This window comes from Dasypus novemcinctus, chromosome 8, assembly GCF_030445035.2.
Source record: "Dasypus novemcinctus isolate mDasNov1 chromosome 8, mDasNov1.1.hap2, whole genome shotgun sequence".
NCBI lineage: Eukaryota > Metazoa > Chordata > Mammalia > Cingulata > Dasypodidae > Dasypus > Dasypus novemcinctus.
The window spans coordinates 121691831-121715485 of NC_080680.1; the positions used below are offsets into that span (position 1 = coordinate 121691831).

At 38.0% G+C, this 23655-nt stretch overlaps 1 protein-coding gene across 4 annotated transcripts in view; it reads right to left on the bottom strand.

Moving 5' to 3' along the window:
- The window catches only part of INVS (inversin), a 221802-nt gene that overhangs the window by 103890 nt on the left and 94257 nt on the right, over window positions 1-23655 (bottom strand). For 3 of the 4 annotated variants that reach the window (XM_058302608.2, XM_058302611.2, XM_058302610.1), the window contains exon 4: window positions 11046-11219. In XM_058302608.2, the coding sequence (XP_058158591.1) occupies window positions 11046-11219 (174 nt within the window). The remainder of the gene's footprint in view (window positions 1-11045; window positions 11220-23655) is intronic. The other variant, XM_058302609.2, reaches the window with a different exon arrangement.

The following is a 23655-nucleotide window of genomic DNA, read 5'->3' on the forward strand; positions in this document are numbered from 1 at the left end:
CTCCATTTGGCCAAGATGGTGGATTAAGATGCTCCAGGGTCCTGATCCCCTACAGAATTTTTGAACAAGTTCCTAAAACTGGCAGAAATGCCTTCCTCAAAATGTTGGAAAACAGTTAAAGGGTTGCAGTAACTGGGGGAGTGCAGAATCAAGAAAATTCAGCTTTAAAAACGGTAAGAGACAGAATTAGCCCAGGAGAAGACAGATGGAGAGGACCCTACATTCCACATTAAAATCTGACTGATTTTATAAGGGCTTATATAAGGGTTTATATACAGGCTAAACTCTGAAGGAATATACCAGCCAATACAGAGCCAATTAAAAACAAAAACTGTTATAGGTATTTTTGCATGGTTTGTTTATTTTTGCTAGCTCCTGGCACTCAGGAAAATTTCTGTCATATCACTAATTGAAAACAAACATATGTGAACAGGATGCTCAGGGACCGAATCCCAGGGTTAACACTTTAAAATATTGAAATGTACAGATTATATGACAAATAAGGAAATGATGGCCCATTCAAGGAACAAGATAAAAATCCAGAAACAATCAACAAAGAATACCAGACTTTGGATGGACCGAACAAAGACTTTCAAAAAATTGATCCTTGGGGAGTGGATGTGGCTCAAGCAGTTGAGCATCCATCTCCCACATGGGAGGTCCCAGGTTCATTTTCTGGTTTCTCCTTAAGAAGACAAACAAACAATGAGTAGACAACAAGCTAGACAATGAGCAAACAACAAACAATAACAAATGGCAGGGAGCACTATGGCTAAAGCAGTTGAGTGCCCACTTTCTGTAGGAGGTCCCATGTTTGGTTCCCAGTACCTCCTAAAGAAAGAAACAAAACAAAACAGACAATGAACAGACAACAATGAGCAGATAATAAGCATAAACCATGAGCAAAAACAATGAGCAAACAAACAAGGGAGCCATCTGATGGGGGGGGGGGCGGGGAATGATCCTCAATATGCCCAAGGAGATAAGGAAAACCCAAAGGAAGAACAAAAGAATATCATGAAAACAATGAAGGAACAATATGAGAATCTCAATAAAGAGAGAAATTTTAAAAAGGAATGAAGCAGAAATAATGGGGTTGAAGACAACAATAAATGAAGTTAAAAATTCTCCTACCAGGTTTGAGCTGGTAGGAGAAAGAATCACTGAACTTGGAGATAAGGCAGAAAGAAAAAAAAGAATACTGCCTAAGGCACCAGTGCAACATCAACTGTACATTATACAAATTATGGAAGTCCCAGAAGGAGAACAGAGAGGAAAAGGGGAAGAAGGAATATTCAAAGAAACAATGGCAGAAAACTTGCAAAATTTAATGAAAGACATATATATGCACATTCAAGAAATCCAGTGAACCCTGGACAGGATAAACTCAAAGAGAACCATAACTAGATACATAGCAATGAAATTGTCAAATGCCAGGGTCAAGGAGAGAGTTTTGAAAACTGCAAGAGAAATGTGTTATGTACAAAAGAGCACCAAAAAGATTAAGTGCCAAGTTCTCAAACCATGGGGCAAGAAGGCAGTGGGATTAGAGATTTAAAGTGCTGAAAGAAAACAATTGCCAATGAAGTATTCTATGTCTAGAGAAGTTGTTTCTCAAAAATGAGGGGGAGGAGGTGGGACAAGATGATGGCGTAAGGAGCTGGCAAGAGTCAGCTCATCCTACAGGGTAGTTAGTAATACCCAACGCTATCTAAAGCACCTGTTTGGGGGCCCCAGGAGACCAGGAAAGTATCCTGCAACATCTTTGAAAGTATGGAAGGAGGAAGACTGCCCACCTGCAGAGAAGATTCGTGAGTAGAGCACTCCATGCCACAGAGGCTGGTGCTTATGTTGCAAGCACAATTGCCGAAAGATGGAAACAACCCAAGTGTCCCATCATCCAATGAATGGATAAACAAAATGTGGTATATACATAGGATGTAATACTATGCTGCATTAAGAAATGAAATTGGTAAACACATGATAACATGGATGAATCTTGAAGACATTATGCTAAGTGAAGTTAGCCAGACACAAAAGGACAAATATTGCAATTTCTCATTAATATGAACTAAATATGAAGATTAAATGCATGGACTTAAAACCTAGAGTATAGGTTATTTGGAGATAAGAAGAGGGTTGAGAAGATCTACTGATGCTTAATGTATATAGAAGTTTTAATTAATGGGACTGTGAAAGTGTGGAAATGGAGAGTGTTGATATTAATAGTAACACATTATAGTGAGTAGAAGCTGGTTTATAAATAAGATTGTGGCTGAAACTGGTAGTCTGGGGATGTAAATGTCAATTGAAAAAGGCTAAAGAATAATCTAGGAACTGAATAACACAGTGAACCCAGAAGTGGATGAGAATTTTGGTTGATGGTACAGATATAAGAATACCCTTCTGTGAGGTAAGGTAGATGTATGTCACTATTACAGGGTGGTAGGAATGTGGAGAAGCATGGGAATAATACAATTGGTGTGACCTATGGACTATGTTTAACAGCAATACTGTAATATTCTTGCATCAATGCCAAAGATGTACTGTGTCAATAATGGGGGGCTATGGAAAAAGTATGACAAATGTATGCTATGGACCATGGTTGGTGGTAATAGTCTGAGGATATTATCTGATTATCAAATATAACAACATGGTGTGGTATGTTGGTGAAATGGTATTGTATGGAAATTCTACACATGCGCATGATTGTTTCATAAGTTCACAACCTCTGTAATAAAAATGTATTTTTTAAAAATAGGGTAGGTTGGGGAAAAAATAAACCAAATGTAAGATATAGTTAGTAGTAATATTTTGATGATGCTCTTGAATAGTTCGTAACAAAAATTATCACAATAATGCAAGGTGTTGGTGGAGCGGTGATGTATGGGACCCTTGCATGATGTTATGCATGTTTATTCTGTAAGCTCAAAATTTTTACTGTATATTTATTGTTTATGTATGTTCATGTATGAATGATATACTTCAATAAAAATATATTTAAAAAAGTGAGGGGAGGGGAAACGGACTTGGCCCAGTGGTTAGGGCGTCCGTCTACCACATGGGAGGTCCAAGGTTCAAACCCCCCGCCTCCTTGACCTGTGTGGAGCTGGCCCATGTGCAGTGCTGATGTGCACAAGGAGTGCCCTGCCTTGCAGGGGTGTCCCCCGCGTGGGGGAGCCCCACACGCAAGGAGTGCACCCCATAAGGAGAGCCGCCCAGCGTGAAAGAAAGTGCAGCCTGCCCAGGAATGGCGCCGCCCACACTTCCCGTGCCGCTGACGACAACAGAAGCGGACAAAGAAACAAGACGCAGCAAATAGACACAGAGAACAGACAACCGAGGGGGGGGGGGGAGGGAATTAAATAAATAAATAAATCTTAAAAAAAAAAAAGTGAGGGGGAGATTAAGACATTTCCAGATAAACCAAAGTTGAGGGAGTTAGTTATCACTACATTTATCTCTATAAGCAATAATAAAAGAAGTTTTTCAGATTGAAAGGAAAGGACACTAGAAAATGGATCAAAGCAGCATGAAGAAATAAAGACCTCTGATAAAGTAAGTAAATGGGTAATTTTAAATACCAACATTATTAGTACTTTTTGGTATGTAACTCCAGTTTTTACTTATTACAGCTTCTAAACTGCAAATGTATAAGAGTAATGATAAATCTATTGTTTTGGAAATAAAATGTATAAAGATATAGTTTGTAACAAGTAAAAAAATGTGGGGGGATGGAGAGATATAAGACAATACATGTGTACACTACTGGAATTAAGTGATACCAAATAAAATGTGGTTGTTGTTTATTTAAGATGTTAAATTTTAGCCCCATGGAGCACAAAGAAAATATAAGAAAAACATGAACAAAAAAAATTAGAGGGGACTCAAAATGTTACACTATTTAAAAAATCAAGTAAGTATGAAAGTAGACATTAAGGGAAGAATTTAGGGACAAAAAGAGTATATGACAGAAGGTCAAATAGCAAAATGGCAGAAGAAAGTTCTGCATTATCAGTAGTTACTCTAAAGATAAATGGATTAAACTTTCTATTCAACAGGCATAGACTGGCAGAATGGACAAAAGAGGATAATCCAAATATATGTTGTTTACATGAGACTTATCTTAAATTCAAAGACATAGGTGGCGGACTTGACCCAATGGTTAGGGCATCCATCTACCACATGGGAAGTCCGCGGTTCAAACCCCGGGCCTCTTTGACCCATTTGGAACTGGCCCATGTGCAGTGCTGATGTGCACAAGGAGTGCCATGCCACACAGGGGTGTCCCCTGCATAGGGGAGCCCCACGTGCAAGGAGTGCACCCCATAAGGAGAGCTGCCCAGCGTGAAAGAAAGTGCAGCCTGCCCAGGAATGGTGCCACACACATGGAGAACTGACACAACAAGATGACGCAACAAAAAGAAACACAGATTCCCGTGCCGCTGACAACAACAGAAGCGGACAAAGAAGACGCAGCAAATAGACACAGAGAACAGACAACCAGGGTGGGGGGGAAGGGGAGAGAAATAAATAAATAAATCTTTAAAAAAACAAAACAAAAACAAAAAAAAAACAGACATAGTCTGAATGTAAAATGATGGAAAAGAATATACCATGCAAATAAGTAGTAACCAAAAAGAGTTGGATAGCTATACTAATATCAAGTAAAATACACCTTAAGTAAAAAATTGTTATGAGGGATAAAGAAAGTCAATATAGAGTGATAAGGAGTCATTCAACAATTCAACTAATTACAGAGCCCTAAAATAAATGAAGTGACAGAGTTGAAGATAGTTGAACTAGACAGTTATACATTAATGGTAGGAGATTTCAATACACCACTTTCAATAATGGCTAGAACATCTAGATAGAAGATCAATAAGGAAATAGAAGACATGAATGATACTATAAATCAACTAGACCTAATAGACATATATAGAACATTTCACCCAAGAGCAACTGTATACACATTCTTCTCTAGTGCACATGGATCATTCCCCAGGAAAGACCATATGTTAGGTCACAAATAAATCTCAATAAATTTAAAAAATATTGAAATAACACAATGTTTCTTCTCCAGACACATTGGAATGAGGCTAGAAATCAATAACTGAGGAAGAACTGGAAAATTCACAAATATGTGGAAATTAAACAATGTACTCTTTTTCCTTTAAAGATTTATTTATTTATTTCCCCCTTCCCCTACTCCCACTCTGTTGTTTTGCTCTCTGTGTTGTCTTCTCTCCTCATTTTCTCTCCTCTAGGATTGACTGGGATTTGATTCTGGGGACCTCTGATGTGGAGAGAGGTTCCCTGTCAATTGCACCACTTCAGTTCCTGGTTTCTGCTGTGCTTCACCTTGACTCTCCCCTTGTCTCTCTTTTGATGCATCATCATCTTGCCGTGTGACTCACTTGCGTGGGCACTGGCTTACCATGCAGGCACTTGTGCTCACCATGCGGGCACTCGTGTGGGCACTGGCTTGCCATGTGGGCACACTTTATCTTCTTCTTTTTCACTAGGAGGCCCCAGGGATTGAACCCGGGTCCTCCACATGGTAGGTGGAAGCTCCATCACCTGAGCCACATCTGCTTCCCACAATGTACTATTTTTTTTTTTTAAGATTTATTATTTATTTATTTATTTCCCCTTACTCCCCGCCCCAGTTGTCTGTTCTCCGTGTCCATTTGCTGCGTCTTCCCTGTCCGCTTCTGTTGTTGTCAGCAGCACGGGAATCTGTGTTTCTTTTTGTTGCATCATTTTGTGTGTCAGCTCTCCGTGTGTGCGGCGCCACTCTTGGGCAGGCTGAACTTTCTTTAGTGCTGGGCGGCTCTCCCTATGGGGTGCACTCCCTGTGTGTGGGGCTCCCCTATGCGGGGGACACCCCTGCATGGCAGGGCACTCCTTGCACACATCAGCACCACAAGTGGGCCAGTTCCACATGGGTCAAGGAGGCCTGGGGCTTGAACCGCAGACGTCCCATGTGGTAGATGGGCGCCCCAACCACTGGGCCAAGTCCGCTTCCCACAATGTACTCTTAAACAACCAAAGGACAAAGAAAAAAAATCCACAAGGGAATTTAGGAAATATCGTTAGTCAAATCAAAATGAAAACACAACATGCCAAAACTTAGGGGATGCAGCAAAGATAATGCTGAGAGGTAAATTTATAGTTCTAAATTCTTACATTAAAAAAGAGGAAAGATCTCAAATCAGACACCTAACCCCACAACTGGAGAATCTAGAAAAAGAAGAGCAAAATAAAACCAAAGCGAGCAGAAGAAAGGAGATAGCAAAGATTAGAGTGGAGATAAATGAAATAAAAGATTAAAAAAATAGAAGCAGTGAAACCGAAGTGGGTTCTTTGAAAAATCAATAAAATCAACAAAACTTCAGGTTGACTGACAAAGACAAAAAGAGGGAGATGCAAATAATTAAATCAGAAATGGAAAAGGGGACATTACTACTGACCCCAAAGAAATAAAAAGGAGTATAAGAGGATACTACAAACAACTGTATGCCAGAAAATAAGATAACCTAGATGAAATGAATAAATTCCTAGAAATACACAAATTACCTACACTGACTCAAGAAGAAACAGATCTCAACAAACCAATAAAAAGTAAAGATATTAAATCAGTCATCAAAAGTCTCCCAAAAAAGAAATACCCAGTAACACATGGTTACACTAGTGAATATTAACAAAAGTTCCAAGAAGAATTAATACCAATACTGTTCAAACTCTTCTAAAAAATTGAAGAGGAGGTGTGACGGTTAAGTTCATGTGTCAACTTGCCCAGGTTATGGCGTTCAGTTTTTTGGTCAAGGAAGCACTGGATTGATTGTTATTATGAGGATATTTCATGGATTTAAATAATCAGCAAGTTGATTGTATCTCTAGCTGGTTACTTCTACAGTCACCTGCAGAGATTGTCTTCAGCAATGAAAGAAGTCTCACTCAATCAGTTGAAGGCCTTAAGAGGTGAAATGATGATTTCAGCAATCAGAAGAGAGAATTTTCATCTCTCTTTCAACCATCCAACTTCTCCTGGGGAATTCATCGAAAACCATCTTTGGAGTTCCCAGCTTGTAGGCTGCTCCACAGTTGTGTGAGACAATTCTTATAAAAATTTCACAATTCTATGTCTATGTCTCTATGTCAATGTCTGTCTGTCTGTCTATGTCTATGTCTATGTCTGTCTCTCTACGTCTACGTCTATGTCTGTGTCTGTGTCTGTGTCTGTGTCAGTGTCTGTGTTTATGTCTATGTCTCTGTTATGTCTGTATCTCTTTTTGGTTTTGTTTCCCTGGAAAATCCTAACAAAGGAGGGAACACTTCTTAACTAATTCTATGAGGCTAATATTACCCTAACAGCAAACTAGGTAATGATGCCACAAGAAAAAAAAATTAAAGAATATAAATGCAAAAATCTTCCACAAAATACTAGCAAATCAAATCCACAATACATTAAAAGAATAATACACCACGATCAAGTGGGATTTATCCCAGGTATGCAAGGGTGGCTCAACATAAGTATACCAATTAATGTAAAATATCACACTAATAGAGTGAAGGAAAATAAACCACATGATCATCTCAATTGTTGCAGAAAAGGTAGTTGACAAAATCCAGCACCCTTTCCTGATGCAAACACTTAGAAAAATTGGAATAGAAGGAAAATTCCTCAGTACAATAAATAGTATATATGAAAAACCCATAGCTAGTATCATATGCAATGGTAAAAGGCTGAAAGCTTTTTCTCTAAGATCAGGAACAAGGCAAAGGTGCTCACTGTCACCACTGTTGATTCAATATTGTACTGGAAGTTCTAGCCAGAGCAGTTAGGCAATAAAAAGAAATAAACAGTATCCAGTTTGGAAAGAAGGTAGTAAGATTTTCCCTATTTGCATATGACATGATCACATAAATAGAATATCCTGAGAAGTCCATTACAAAGCTATTAGAGGTAATTAAATGATTTCAGCAAAGTAATGGGTACAAGATCACCACCCCAAAATTAGTAGTGTTTCTATACACTGGTAATGAACAATCTGAAGAGGAAATCAAGAAAAAATTCCACTAACAAGTGCAACTAAAAGAATCAAATATCTAGGAATACATTTCACCAAAGATATAAAGGACTTATACATGGAAAACTACATAATATTGCTAAAATCAATCAAAGAAGATCTAAATACATGCAAAGATATTCTGTGTTCATGGATTAGGAGACTAAACATTGTTAAGATGTCTATTCTTCCCAAAGCAATTTACAGATTCAATGTAATCTTGTTCAAAATTCCAACAGTCTTCTTTGCAGAAATAGAAAAATCAATCATCAAATTCATAAGGAAGGGTAAGGGGCCCCAAATAGCCAAGCCACCTTGAAAAAGAAAAATGAGTTTGGAGGAGTTATACTTCCCAATCTTAAAACCTATTTCAAAGCTAAAGTCAAAACAGCATGGTCCTGGTACAAGGACAGATTAGTAGACCAATGGAATAAAATTGAGAGTTCAGAAATAAACCCTCACCTCTATGTCTAACTGAATTTTTCAAGGATCCCAAGTACACTCAATGGGGAAAGAATCATCTCTTCAACAAATGGTGTTGGGAAAACTAGATCTCCATATACAAAAGAATGAAGGTAGACCCCTACCTTACACCATAGACAAAAATCAACTCAAAATGCACCAAGGACCTATATAAGAACCAGAACAATAAAACTCCTAGAAGAAAACCTAGGGAAGCATCTTTAGGACCTTGTGTTAGACAATGTTTTTCTAGATCTTATTCCAAAAACACAAGCAACAGAAAAAATGAGAAATGGTACTGCATCAAAATTAAAAACTTTTGTGCATCAAAGGATTTCATTATAAAAGTAAAAATACAATTTAAGTAATGGCATAAAATATTTGGAAACCACATATTCAAAAAGGGTTTAATATTGATAATACACAAAGATATCCTACAACTTGAAAACAAAGGCAAATCACCCAATTGAAAAATCATAAAGTTTTGGTAATGGATGGTGGTGATGGTATCACAATATTGTGAATGTAATTAACAGCACTGAAGTATATATTTGGATGTAGTTAAAAGGATTTTTAGATTGTATATATGGTACTAGAGTAAAAATTAAAAACAAAACAAAACTTAGGATTGTACAACACAGCAAACACTATTTTAAATGGTGGACTATAATTAATAGTCAACAGTACGATTATAAAAATGTTCATTCATGAATTGTAACAAATGTGCCACACTAATGTAAAGTATTAATAATAGAGTGGTATATGGAAACTGTATTCTACGCATGTTTTTTCTGTAAACCTACAACTTCTCTAATTGAAAAAATGGGCAAAAGATTTGAATAGGCATTTCTCCAAAGAAGATATACAAATGGCCAGAAAGCACACAAAAGGATGCTCAACATCCTTAACCATTTGGGAAATGCAAATCAAAACCACAATGATACACCATTTCACACATTCTAGAATGGCCACTGTTATAAAATGGAAAAATGAAAGTGTTGGAGAGGACGTAAAGAAATAGGAACATTCGTTCATTGCTGGTAGGAATGTAAAATGATGCAGATGCTGGAAGACAGTTTAGCAATTCCTCAGAAAGTTAAGTATAGTATTACCATTTTACCTGTCAATCCCACTACTAGGTGTATACCCCAAAGAATTGAAAGTAGTGTTTCAAACAGATATTTGCACACTGATGATGCCCACAGTGGCGTAGTTCATAATTGCCAAAAAAAAAAAAGGGGGTAAACTAAGTGCCCATAAACTGATAAATGGATAAAGAAAATGTGGTATATACATACAATGGAATATTATTCAGTCATATAAAGGAATGAAGTTCTGATACATGTGACAATATAGTTGAACCTCGAAGACATCATGCTGAGTGAAATAAGTCAGAAAATAATGGACAAATATCACTGATAGGAAATAATTAGAAGCAAATTCTTAGAGTCAGAAAGTAGAATACAGTTTACCAGGGCTGAGGTAGGGGTAGGGAAAGGGGAGTTTCTGTTTGGGATGATGGAAAATTATTGGTGATGTATGGTGGTGATAGTTACACAACACTGTGAATGTAATTAACATCACTGAATTACACATTTAGGTGTGGTTAAAAGGTGAAATTTTAGATTGCATATATGTTACTAGAATAACAATTTTACAAAAGTAGGACTGTAAAACACAGTGAACCCAAATGTAAACTATGGGCTTCAGTTAATGGTATAATAATATTTTTATCAATTGTAGCAAAGGTACCACGCTAATACAAAGAGTTAATAATACTGAGCATATATGCGAACTCTGTATTTTCTGAATGATTTTCTGTAAACCCACAACTTCTTTAATAAATTTTTTTAAAATTTCTAGAGCTGGGAAGATAACAGTTTCTAACAACAAATGTCAGAGCAGATGTTATAAGCAAAATGAAGCAAGTAATAGTCATTTTATAAATAATGTATATTGACAGCATCCTATGCATTGGGCACTGCATTATCTCACTCTTTAAGGAATGCATTCTTCCTATTTTATGTAGGAGGAAATGGGGGCATAGAGGAGTTAAGAAATTTATCCAAGAACAGAACTAGTAAGCGGTAGCTTCTAAATTGAAACCCAAGCAGTCTGATGCCCAAGTCTGGGTCACTAAATCACTTGGCAGTTAGTACCTTGCCTGTAGCATTTGTCTATCGCAAGTCTAACCACCTGTAGCATAGCGAGGTATCAACTGCTTGGGCTTTTATTCAGACAGACCTGGATCTAAATTCTAGTTCTATCACTTGGATCTTGGGCAAAATTTTCATCTTCCTGAACTTCAGTTTCCCCATCTGTAAAAAGGACATGATACTATCTCCTATAAGGATAAAGTAACTGAATTTACTGAAGTACTTTATGTAGATTTGGAATTGTTCAACCATATGCATGGATGGTAAATTAAGCCTTCTTTCTTGAGGTTTCACATCATAAAAGGAAGCATTTGCCTTCTGCTATTGTGTGACTTTGATTTTGAAAATTCATCACCTTATTTTTGTCCTGTGTATCCACTTCTCCTGGTGCCATAAACTTTAGCAGAAGTGCCAAACACTTGGGGTTCTTGTGTCGGGTGGTCAAGTGCAAAGGAGTCATCTCTTCTAGGTCCTTCTGCATCCAGTTTGCTCTGCGTGTAAGTAAGAGTTTCATGAAACGGTAATTTCCCTTAAAAAAATACAAGAGAGAGTAAGGAATTTAGTTTGAGGCAAAAAAAAAAAATCTTTAATCTTAAAATGTTTTAAGTATGTTAATTATTCTGCTTGAGTGATAACATTCAGAGAAATTAATAAAAGGAAGAATACTTATACTTCTACAACTCTAAGATGTCAAACGTTTTCTTTTTCCATGTGTCCCTCCAACCATTTCCTAAATGCAGGTAGTACACATAATAGCTGGTCAGTATTTCATTGCGTTAAGGTAAGATACTTTGTTTAACCATTCTATTATTAGATATTTACAATGTTCTAATATTTTGCTTTTATAGAAAATCATGCTATGTACATCTTTTACAGATATTTACAAAATTTTTTAATTTTTTCAAAAGGATACGTTATCAGAAACCAAATTACTGAGTCAATGGAGTTTGTACATTTTATGGTTTCTGATGTATTTTCCAAATTGCTATTTTGTAGCAGCAACATGTGAGTGAAGTATTTTCAGCACATTCTGACCAACATAGCACCTTTTATTGACAGAGTTTAAAGTACAACAACTGTGTAAAGTAGCAGAGATTTTTTAATGCCAACTTACAAGTAAGGGAACTGAAATTCAAAGGGGTTAAATGTTTTGTTCACAGCCATCTGATTAGTAATATGTGTGTGGTTAGTTTTCATGTAGAGAACTATTCACTGGTACAACTAAGGTAGAGACAGTTTAGTCAAACTTTGGGCCCCAGTTTTACAAGGTCCCCTAAACACCAATTTAGAGGTTATTATAGCCCCTCTACTTGGAGGCAATACTCTCCACGTCAATTAAACCCTCTAACCTGGTGGAATCAACCCTACAAGGGCTAAATGAATGCAGTGGTGGGGATCCAGGCAAGCGTTACATAATTATGTCCTTATCATACTGGAACTTTGTGAAAATAATTCTTTCAAGCTCTTTCCTGAGATCTTTCTGGTTGGAGACTTTATATACATGGTAAAACAGATGCTTCAAAGTCAACACGACCAAAAAATATTACATGATTAAGTTCTCTACCTATTTCATGCCTACTTATCTCCCCCAATTCAGAACACAATGGCACACAGAGTTATCACTCCTTTTCATCCTCTGAGACTTTCTACATCTTTAACCTGGTTGTAAGTGGGACCTGTGGTGGGCTGAATTGTGTACCCCAGTTTGGACACTTTCTTAGTGTGGGTCTGCATTCTGATGGGTGTGGACCCATTGTAAATAAGATCTCTTCAAGCTGTTACTGCAGTTGAGGTGTGGTCCAACTGAATCAGGTTGGGCTTTAGTCTGGATTCTGGAGTTCTTTATAAGCAGAGTGAAAGTGAGACAGAGACACAAACCCTGGAAGCAGCTGGGAACTAGAAGTCAACAGAACCCAGAAGAAAAAGGAGAAAACACTGCCATGTATGTTGCCTTGTGACAGAAGAGCCAAGGAACCCCAAAGACTGCCAGCCAGTCAGAAGGTACTAACCTGGGAAGAAGCAAGCCTTCTAACTTCTGCAACTGTGAGCCAATAATTCCTGTTGTTTAAACCATCCCCTTGTATGTTTTAGCAGCTAGGAAACTAAAACAGAGCCTTTTAGCATTATAATACATTGATATTCTACTCTCAGAGGCTATCAATACTAGGAAGGAAGACATTTATCAATCTTCATGGTGAGGAATGTAAAGCTCTAAAGCAAAGGGGACAAGCCAGAGCAACAAGAAGTGGCAGAAGGATATAAATGAGACTTGCCTCCTTGCTCACAGGGCAGAGAAAGGATTCAAAATCAGCTCAAGAATTGGGGCAGAGATAAGAAAGAACAAGACTAGGAAAGAGGGGCCCATAAGAGTGTCTATATTAGATGGACTTGGCATGAATAAATTGCAAACTGAGGCACAGCAAGAAATATTTCACAATCTTCCATATTATTGGCTCTGAATAAAATGGATACTTTCTAGTGATGGACCAAACTGTTTGTCTTGCTGGATGTAGAGGAATTACAATGAAATAATTTATCCTGACTCCTCCTTATCCTCTTCATTTACTCACATCAATTAGCATATATTTATTAAGTATCTACTATGTGTTTATTAGGTATTGGAAATCCTTGGTGAATGAAACAACAGGTTTCTGTCCCCATAGAGCTCACCGTCTAGGAGGGCGAAACAAACATTGTATAAGTCTGTTGACTATTGAAAATAAATGCAATGGGATCGTATAATAAGAGGTCCTCATCTAATCTGAGGGAATTCAGAAAGACTTCTTGGAGGAAGTTATATTTAAGCTAAAATCCAAAAGATGAGTAGTAGCTGGGGAACACTGGGGCAAGAGAATTAGGGATAAAAGAAGCAGTATGAGCAAAGACCAGGAGGTGAGAAAGACCATGGAAGTTAAGACTTCTAAAAAGAGCTATTGTGGTTATAGCGTCTGTAGAGAGGAAAGAAGATGAAGCCTGAGATGTAGTCAAGGGCTAAATTATACTTTGATCTTCTCTCTTTCTGGCCTCCTTGTCAGTACCTACTCAATAACCAAGTGCTGTAGAATCTCCCTTTAAAAGCTTTGGACTTCTACTCCATTCCTTTCCACTGCCACTGCTCCTGGTTTAGACTGATGACTTCTAAAGCCATGTCACTGGTTTTTCACTCCCTGTCATCCATTCTCCATTCAGCCAAAAGAGCAGATTTATGGAAGCAAACCTATGACATTCTTCCTCTTGAATTAAAAATAAGTCAGTGGGAAAGCGGATTTGACTCAATGGATAGAGCATCCACCTACCACATGGGAGGTCCAGGGTTCAAACCCAGGGTCTCCTGGCCCGTGTGATGAGCTGGCCCACGCGCAGTTGTTGATGGACACAAGGAGTGCCGTGCCACGCAGGGGTGTTCCCCGTGTAGGGGAGCCCCATGCGCAGGGAGTGTGCTCCGTAAGAAGTGCCACCCAGTGTGAAAATAGCACAGCCTGCCCAGGATGGTGCCACACACACGGAGAGCTGACGCAGCAAAATGACACAACAAAAAGAGACACAGATTCCGGGTGCCACTGACAAGAATGCAAGCAGACACAGAAGAACACACAGTGAATGGACACAGAGAGCAGACTACTGGGGGGGGGGGGTGGCGGTGGAGAAGGGGATAGAAATAAATAAAAAATAAATCTTAAAAAAAAAAAAATAAGTCAATGGGCCATAATCCCTAGGAAAAAATCCAAACATTTCCACCAAGCATCCACATTTCTACTTAGTAAAAGATGAGGGCAACTTTCTATTTTAGGGTCTTTTCAGAGAATCAGCTTTTCTTTTGTTCTCTGTTGTTTCTTTTCTATTTTATACTTTTCTGTTCTTTGTTATTTCCTTTTCTCTACTTCTTTGGATGTATTCTAGTTTTTCTAACTCCTAAAACTGGTTGCTTAGCCTATTAGTTTTCAGTTTCTTTTTTTTCATAATTTATCAGTTGCATCCCACAAGTTGTAACATGAGGACTTTCAAGGTAGGTCAGTTCGAAATATATTATTTCCATTTATTTTTATTCATTGGCTCATAAAATATTCAATAGTAAGTTTTATAATTCCAAAACATGTATTTTTTTCACATATTTAAATGGATTTTTAGGACTAGAATGTAGTCAATTTTTGTAATTTTATACCCTTCTCTCTTCTGTGACTAGGAGGCAATAAGCATGAAAGAAAGCCAGAAGCACAGAAGCATTTTGACATGCCAACCCTGACATCATCTTCTTTTTTTCTTTCCCTTCCCCCTCCCCCCCCCCACCGCCCAGTTGTCTGTTCTCTGTGTCTATTTGCTGCATGTTATTCTTTGTCTGCTTCTATTGTTGTCAGCGGCATGGGAATCTGTGTTTCTTTTTGTTGCGTCATCTTGCTGTGTCAGCTCTCCGTGTGTGCAGAGCCATTCCTGGGCAGGCTGCACTTTCTTTCACGCTGGGTGGCTCTCCTCATGGGGCGCACTCCTTGCGTGTGGCGCTCCCCTACGCCGGGGACACCCCTGCGTGGCACAGCACTCCTTGTGCGTATCAGCACTGCCCACGGGTCAAGGAGGCCCAGGGTCTGAACTGCGGGCCTCCCATGTGGTAGACGGATGCCCTAACCACTGGGCCAAGTCCACTTCCCCTGACATCATCTCTTGAAACAAAAATGTTTTTAATTCATTCTCACTCTTTTGTGACAGCTCAGGTGGGTAACAAATTCTAGCTCAACAGTTATTTTACATTAGCGCTGTCTTTAGGTCTCTAGTGATGCTGTAAAGATGTTCATTATTAGTTAATACCAGACTTTATACAATAGGTAATTTATCTTTTTCTTCTCTGTTTTAAAGATTATTTTCATTGTCCTTGCTGTTCTGTGGTTTTAATGCAATATGCCTAGATGTGGATTTATTTTCATTTATCTTTTTTGAGACTAGTTGTGCTTCTTCAGTCTGAAAATTCATGTCTTCCGTTAGTTTTGGGAAAATCTTAGTCATTATGTTTATGAATGGGGATGTATCCTTGATGCATCTTAGCCTCTCTTTCATATTTCCATTCCTTATTGCTCTGTGCTCTATTTTTTTTTCAAATCTATTTCTAATTTATTTACTCCCTAACTGTATTAATTAATTATTTATTTTTAAAGAAATTTTACATTACAGAAAAGTTACATTGAAAATATAGGGGATCCCATATACATCACTCCCTCTTCCTCTCACATTTTCCCCTATTAAAAACATCTTTAATTAGTATGGTATATTTGTTACAAGTGATGAACAAATATTGAAGCATTGCTACTAACCATGGTAAATAGTTTATATTATGGTTTATACTTTGCACCATACAGTTTTGTAGGTTTTGACAAAATGTATAACGGTCTGCATTTGTCATTGCAATATCATGCAGAATAAGTCCAATGTCTCAAAATGCCCCGTGTTACACCTATTTTTTCCTCTCCCTCCCCTCAGAACCTCTGGTGACCACTGTCTTTATATCAATGTTACAAGTTCTTCCTTTACTAGAACAATAATAAGTCTACTTTAGTCCACAGTTGCATCTCTCCCGCATTATGTTTGTTCATTCCTCAATCATGAGGATTTTGGGATGGTAATGCCCACTCTGCTTCTGATTGAGATGGGGATTAGATTCCATGGGGCAGATGGATGGAACTGTCTTGCTTGCAGTTGTAGATACTCTCTGTGTTTTGGGGTGGGCGTTGTCCACCATCATCCTTCTGTTAGTTGTCCTGGATGAGTATGATGAACTGGAGAGCAGGTGTTGGCTACAACTCTGCTGAGATTCAGGGTTCAATGGGCATATGAACAGACTGAAGATTTAAGTCTCTGGGATGTATATTTAATGGGTATAATGCTAATTATTGGTTCAAATAAAATGGGCAGAAGAGCCATGTGTAGGAAAATTATAAACAAGTCTAACTCTGTTATAGAGGGGAGACAGGTTAACATATATTCCAAGGTAAGGCTCACTGACTGGGTGCCGATTTCTTGGGATTGCCTGCCCTGCCAATAGTGTTCAGGTGTCTCTAGAGCCCTCAGGAGCACCCCTGCTTGAGACATTTCTTTAACTATATTTAATGTAATATAAACTATGTCCACTGACTTTTAAAATTTTCATGGCTCTGTTTTTATTTCCAGAAGTTATTTAGTTTTTTTCTCATGTGCACAGTGTTTTCTTTCCTCATGTATTTTGTAGATTTTGATTGTAAGCTGATCTTAAATGGACCTTTCCCCAGCTGTGGGAATTCCATACAGTCTACATTGTTTATGTGTCCTTCCAAAATGGTTTTGCATTTATTTTCTTTTCCCAGGTGCCTCAATACTATGTTCTGGAGATCAATTTTTTATGCTAACTTCACAATGTGTAGTTTTCCACACCATGTGGTTAATCTGAAATAGAATTCCAAGTCCAAAATGACAGGCTGGAGGTTTTTTTAATTTTAATTTTTAAAAATTTTTACTCCCTCCCATGCCCCGAGATGGGTTCCTCGTCAGTCTGCTCATTGTCTGCTTGTTATGCCTGCTCATTGTGTCCGCTCATTGTCTCTGCTCATCTTTGTTAGTATGCACTGGGAACTGAACCTGGGACCTCCCATTTGGGAGATAGGTGCCCAACGTTTGAGCCACATCCATTCCCCCAGGTGGGAGTTTTGACGTGTGTCATTCCTGCTGCCAAAGCTAAGGCAGATACATGCTTCTTTGTTATTGACTTCAGCCAAGTAGTAGAACTTTTCTGTTCATCTTTTCATAGTAGTACAGGTTCTCTGAGCATTCTATCCTTGTGTAAGAGTCTCAGTTTCAATCTCATACAGGCCCAAGCTTTGTCTCCTCTCCCTAAATGGTTATTAAAATCCAGGCCCAGTCATCCAGTCCAGTAATTCTTCCTCCCTGATCATACTCTACCTCCCCACCCAGGATTGCAGTAGGATCACCTGTGGCTTCTGCTCTGGATTTTAGCCTCGCTTCATTTCTGGCATCTGGATATTTCCTTATTTCTTGTGAACTCAGCTATGCAATAAATAAATTTTTGTTTATAGCAGGAAAGTTCCACGTTAGATTAGTGTTCCGTGTGCAGCCTGTTCTCCAGCCACAACTACTTACTCAGCTTTCACTTTGAACTGTCCCCACACTCACCATGTGCTTTTGTCTTTTCTCATGATATCCTCTTTACCTGAAATCCTCTCCACCACCATCTCTTCATACTCATTTCAAACCATACCTCCTTCAGGAAGCTTTCGTGACCTCCCTTAATTGGAATTCTTCCATCTCTTGAGCATTCTCCCATTGTACTGTGTTGGTGTCTTTGGAGTAGAGTTGTTTGTGTAGGTGTGAGACTCTGTGGGTAAGCCCTGAAGTGCATTGCATAGTGTTCTGCACATTGTAGGAGCTCACCGTTGGTGATATTAAAATTTTATACTCTGCATTTATTTATATAAATTCAAAAATGGACCCATCAGAAACTGCTAGCTTCTCTTTGCTGACCACACTTCAAAGGCTGGCTTCCTCTTAGTTCTTAAGCACTTTCCCCCTCAGAGCTTTCATTCACATTGTTTTCTATGCCTTGAAAGCTCTTCCCCACAGCTCTTTCCCTAACTGCTTAACCTATGTTCTTCAAGTATCAGCTCAACTGTTTTCTCTCAAAGGGGGTTTCCTTCATCACCCTACTTTGAGCTTACTACTTTGCTTTTCTTTCTTCTACTACCTTTTATTTCCTACATTGTACTTTTCTCAATTTGTACTTGTCTCAATATTTGTTTCCTTGCATTGTGGTCTCTGTAAGCTTCTTGGAGGAAGGGACCAGGTTTTATTGACCACTGTGCTCAGCAGAGTTCCCAGGAACAAAAAAGGTACCTAATAAATATTACTTGAAGGACTGAGCAAATAAGAGAAATATCTCCTAGAGGCTTTTGTTTTCATTTAAAATTCTTATTTACAGTATTCAACATCAGATTGTAACAGTTAAGTATCTTAGTTCTAAAATATGTGGTATTTGGCAACTTGTACTTATTAATGTTTCATTTATCTGAGCTTCATTTATAGCGTACATCATTTATCTGGAATATTCATTTCATCCAATGCCAGCTCCTGAGAAGAAAGGTGCTAAAATTTCCTCAAGAGGGCACTCTGCCCCAAATCTCCTGCCATCTTAAGAACAAGTGCCCAGGAAAAACAAATCTGTGTGACACTTTATACCAAAAAATAAGGTCTGACCTTTCTGGGTATAACATTTCAGATATTACAGAATAATTCATCATGACCTTCTAAAGATAGTCAATCAGGCAATCATTTTGATTTTGAATTTAGAGGAAAAAAGAAGGAGAAGGAAACTAGTATTTGTTGGGTAGGTGACTAACAGTCATAGCACTCAGCATATTTACATTTCACATTATTCTGCGGACTATACCAACACAAAACAGGCACAAACCAGTAATAATATTTACACATTCATTCAACAAACATTCATTGAACTTTGTTATGAAGCAGGCAATAATAAAATGTTTTCGTTTCACTTTTCTCATCACAAAGGTCTTTGACATAGGTATTATCTTTGCTTTGCATAGAAGAAACATGGAAAAGTTTTACAGATTAAATAAAGAATCTTCCTGTGTCTCTATTTCCTCAGGGACAATAAAAGTACTTGGGATTATTGTGCATATGAGATGAGATACGTAATACTTGTAAAGTATTTAGAACAGTGCTTAGACCAAATCAACCTCTTTTATCTCATAAGCAAGCATTATTAAATGCCAACTGTATGTAAACTCAGTCTCCGGGAATGGAGCAGAAGGGATGGAGAACTTTAAGAGCTAAAACCAGGAGAATATTTCTAGTGCTAGTTGAAAAGGGAGAAGATGTTTGTGTTTGAGACAGCAAATTAATCTAACAGCTTTGCTATCCTGGGAACCCATGTTACAGGCTGCTTTGCTTCCTTTAAAGCCCCCTTAATACAAAAATGAACAAACAAAATATCTATGCATTTCCTCAGTATTGTTTGAAATTACAATTTCCTAAGTTTTCAGGTATTCTTACAATTCTTATAAAGCAAATACTTTGGGGAGGACTGGAAGCTAATCATTTAGTACTGCCTTTTAGGGCCACATAGAATGCGATTCCGAGGTGAGGACTGTTTGTTTCTGGATCTGTTTTTGGACCTTCTGAGTGGGTAGGAAACAGCATGAGTGAAGGAGAAAATAGATTAAAAGGGTGTACATTTTTAAGGAAACTCTGATCATAAGAGAGCAAAAGTGGGAGAGATAAGATTATAAGAAGGTCCTAATTTAGTCAACAGAAGGACATTACTCTGATATGATCAGGTTTGCCTCTGAAATGCAAAAACATTTCCTTAAGGTCTCTGAAACAGTGAAATTATTTTTCCTTAGGTAGTCAGAATTCTTATCTTAACCTTTCTGTTAATACCAACAGCTTCTTTTGCCTACAACATAAATGATAATATTTGAAAAAAAGTATAAGATTGGAAGGGGTGAAAGAGAAGAAAAAAATTATCTGACCTGGAAAATATCACTTGAAATGAATCTAGAAAACAAGACAGTCCAAAATGCTAATTTAAATTTTATATTTTTGCCTGCAAGTTTCTCTAAGATAAACTCATTTTTTAAAAAGAAAAAGCATAGTCATTTAATCTTTTTTTTTTAGATTTATTTATTTATTTATTTTATTTCTCTCCCCTTCCCCTCTCACCCTAGTTGTCTGTTCTCTGTGTCCATTTGCTGCTTCTTTGTCCGCTTCTGTTGTTGTCAGTGGCATGGGAATCTGTGTTTCTTTTTCTGTTGCATCATCTTGTGTCAGCTCTCCGTGTATGCGGCACCATTCCTGGGCAGGCTGCACTTTGTTTCGCGCTGGGCGGCTCTCCTTACGGGGCGCACTCCTTGTGCATGGGGCTCCCCTATGCGGGGGACACCCCTGCACGGCAGGGCACTCCTTGCGTGCATCAGCACTGCACATGGGCCAGCTGCACACGGGTCAAGGAGGCCTGGGGTTTGAACCGTGGACCTCCCATGTGGTAGATGGATGCCCTAACCACTAGGCAAAGTCCGCCGCCCCGAGTCATTTAATCTTAAAAACAATGATACGGAAGTGTTGCGTGAAATACTTTTATATATTTATTTTAGATTTTTCATGTTTAAGAAATAAAAGATAACAGATAATGCTTTCTTTGCACCCTTCTCTAACTCCATTACCTTTCCTCCCTCTTTATAGAAAACTTTCCTGAATTTGGTGTATATTATTCCAATAATAGTATGTTTTTGCTTTAATTTCATATAACTATATGTGTCCATAAACTATATAGTATAGTTTTACCTGTTTTCAATCTTTATATAAATGGTACTGTATGAATCACTTGCCATCTTTCCTCAAAGCAATTTTTTGAGATTTACCAAAGTTGCTTTGGCTCATATATTTCTACTGTAGTAAGTACTCTGTCTTATGAAAATAACATATAGTAATTATTCATTCTCCTCTAAAGGAATATATAGCACATTTCCAATTTTGCAGTATTACAAACAGTAATGCTGTGAATTTTCTTGTATATACCTCTAGGTAAATGTACAAGAATTCCTGAGAATGCTGGGTTGAAATTGCTCTCTGTAGTAGCCATTCCAATTTACATTCCTACCAGTAATGTGTGAGAATTCCTGTTTCTCCACACCCTCAACACACTTGGTGTTGTTAAACTTGCCAACTTTTGCTAAGTGGATGGGTACATAGTTGCATTTTATCATGGATTTAATTTGCATTTCTCTAATTGAAATGGAACATTTTAAAGTTCGTTGGCTATTTGTTTCCTGTGAATAGTCTTTTTGTGCTGTTTACTCATTTTTCAACCTGGCTTTGTCTTTTTCTTAGTTGTCTGTAGAAGTTCTCTGCATATTCTAGAAAGCAACTCTTGGTTGATTTGCAAGTATCTTCTCACTTTGTGTGGCTTGTCTTTTTGCTTTGTTTATGATATTCTTGTAAGAATGAATTATGATCTGGATGATGATACTGTTAGCTTTCTTAGCATTAGATTTCTTTACATGTTTTGGAATTTTTGTTTGTAGGCTCATCTTAAGGAGAAGGTTGTATGATGCTGTTTTTCATTTGTTCTGTTCTTCTTTTTCTCTTTGCTCACCCTTATAGCTGCATATACCCAGCTCCCAGTCCATTATAAGAATCTGGTCTTATATTGATCTGTTGGAGCTCTGTCTCCAGTGATATTAGGGATATCATAATTAGTGTCACTGAGCCAGTGGCTAGCTTCTTGATTCTGGTGCCTGGACTTTGTCCTGCCATTTCTCTAGACAAACAGCTTCCTCTAAAACTATTGCCTCAAATGAAGGCAAAGAATACCCTCACATCCTAAGTATTTTCTTGGCTTTAGCATGAATATGATCACCTTTTACTCACTCAGTGGAAAGAAGGGGGTGTCTTCCAGAACCAGAAGTATCTGAAATCATATTCTGTTAGGTTGCTGTCTGTTCCTGGTAAGCAAGCACTCTTATCATTAACTTCTGGACAACTGGAAACTGATCTCTAAAACATTCTAGATTCCCACCCTCTACATATTCCTCCAAAATGGCTACCATATTTTCTATATTGTTTCCTGGGGTCCTTTGCTATCTGCCTTCTCTTCAACTGAAACTTTCCTTTAACAGACTTCAGTCCCCAAGATGTGGCTAACACTGCCTGTAGCAGCACTTTTCTGCACTGGAACACCGAAGAGGACAGATATATTCCCCAAACCAATACTTTGGGAGCTACATATTTCCCGATTAATCTCTTTCCATCCTTTTTTACTTGGTACAGCATTTATATTTACTCATAGTGTTTGGAAAGAAAATAGTTGCTTACTATATATACAAATGTTTGCTACATATATTTTTTATTTATAGGTTTGTATATAATTCTCTTAGACATATTATAATTACATATATATAAAACAGCACATATAAATTTAAGGTAGGCATTCTGCCACGTTTCATTCTAAATCTGAGTCATATTATATACCAAAGGATACATTACTCAAAAGTGAGGTGGAAATGATAGAAAGAGGATTTGTTACTATCAATTCTAATGAGATCTTTATAAGTATATATTTATAAACTCTCAAGGCATTTATCATATCAATTTTTAAAAAGAACCACTATCCCTAGGAAGTATACAGGTCACAAATATCAATAATCTCATATCTTATATATCATAATCTCAAACTTATCTGTGCTGGTTGCAGACACAAATGAGTCTTGGGAAAAGCAATCTGCCATGAACACTATATGTTCTTAGGGGTGTGCCAATAATGCAAAGCCTTGACTGCTATTTAGCTGGGCCATTTCTCAAGGTTGGGTTTGCAGTGAATATTCTTGAGGGATGAAGTAATATTCTCTGAGACAAAGAGCAGGCTTGCTTACTAAAAAGCTAGAGATTTATTTTATTAAAAGCTAGAGATTCCCCAAATTCAGCAGTCCTCTGATGTCATGCAAAACCACTGTGTGCACAGTGTCCCTTTGCATTGCCCCTATGGTTCTTGGTGGCAAGGAAAATGGACACAAATATGCAAGGGCTCATGTTACTTGCTGTGCCAACAGTAATACTCCCATTACTGTGCCACTCAGTTCCGGGAGTCTCGTATCTTCTGCCAGAATCCATGGCTAACAGGCTAACTTATTACCTTGCAAGTAGGGTAAAGTTAAATCCCATATTTGACAGTAAAAGCAACAAGGATGAGATGCTGCCAGAGACATGGTTTTCTTGGAGAGAAGGGCCAAGGATCCTGCAGGCCATGTTCAGGGATGAGAAGACTCCCTAAGATCACACCCAAGCGGTGGGCAAGGTGGGGGAGTACGGAACTCCATTATCTTATCTGTGAAAGACTCTGAATGGCAAGATTAAAGCAAGCTACCTAAATGGTGCATATTCTCCTCTGGATAAGCAGAGGAAGGGATCTGAGTATG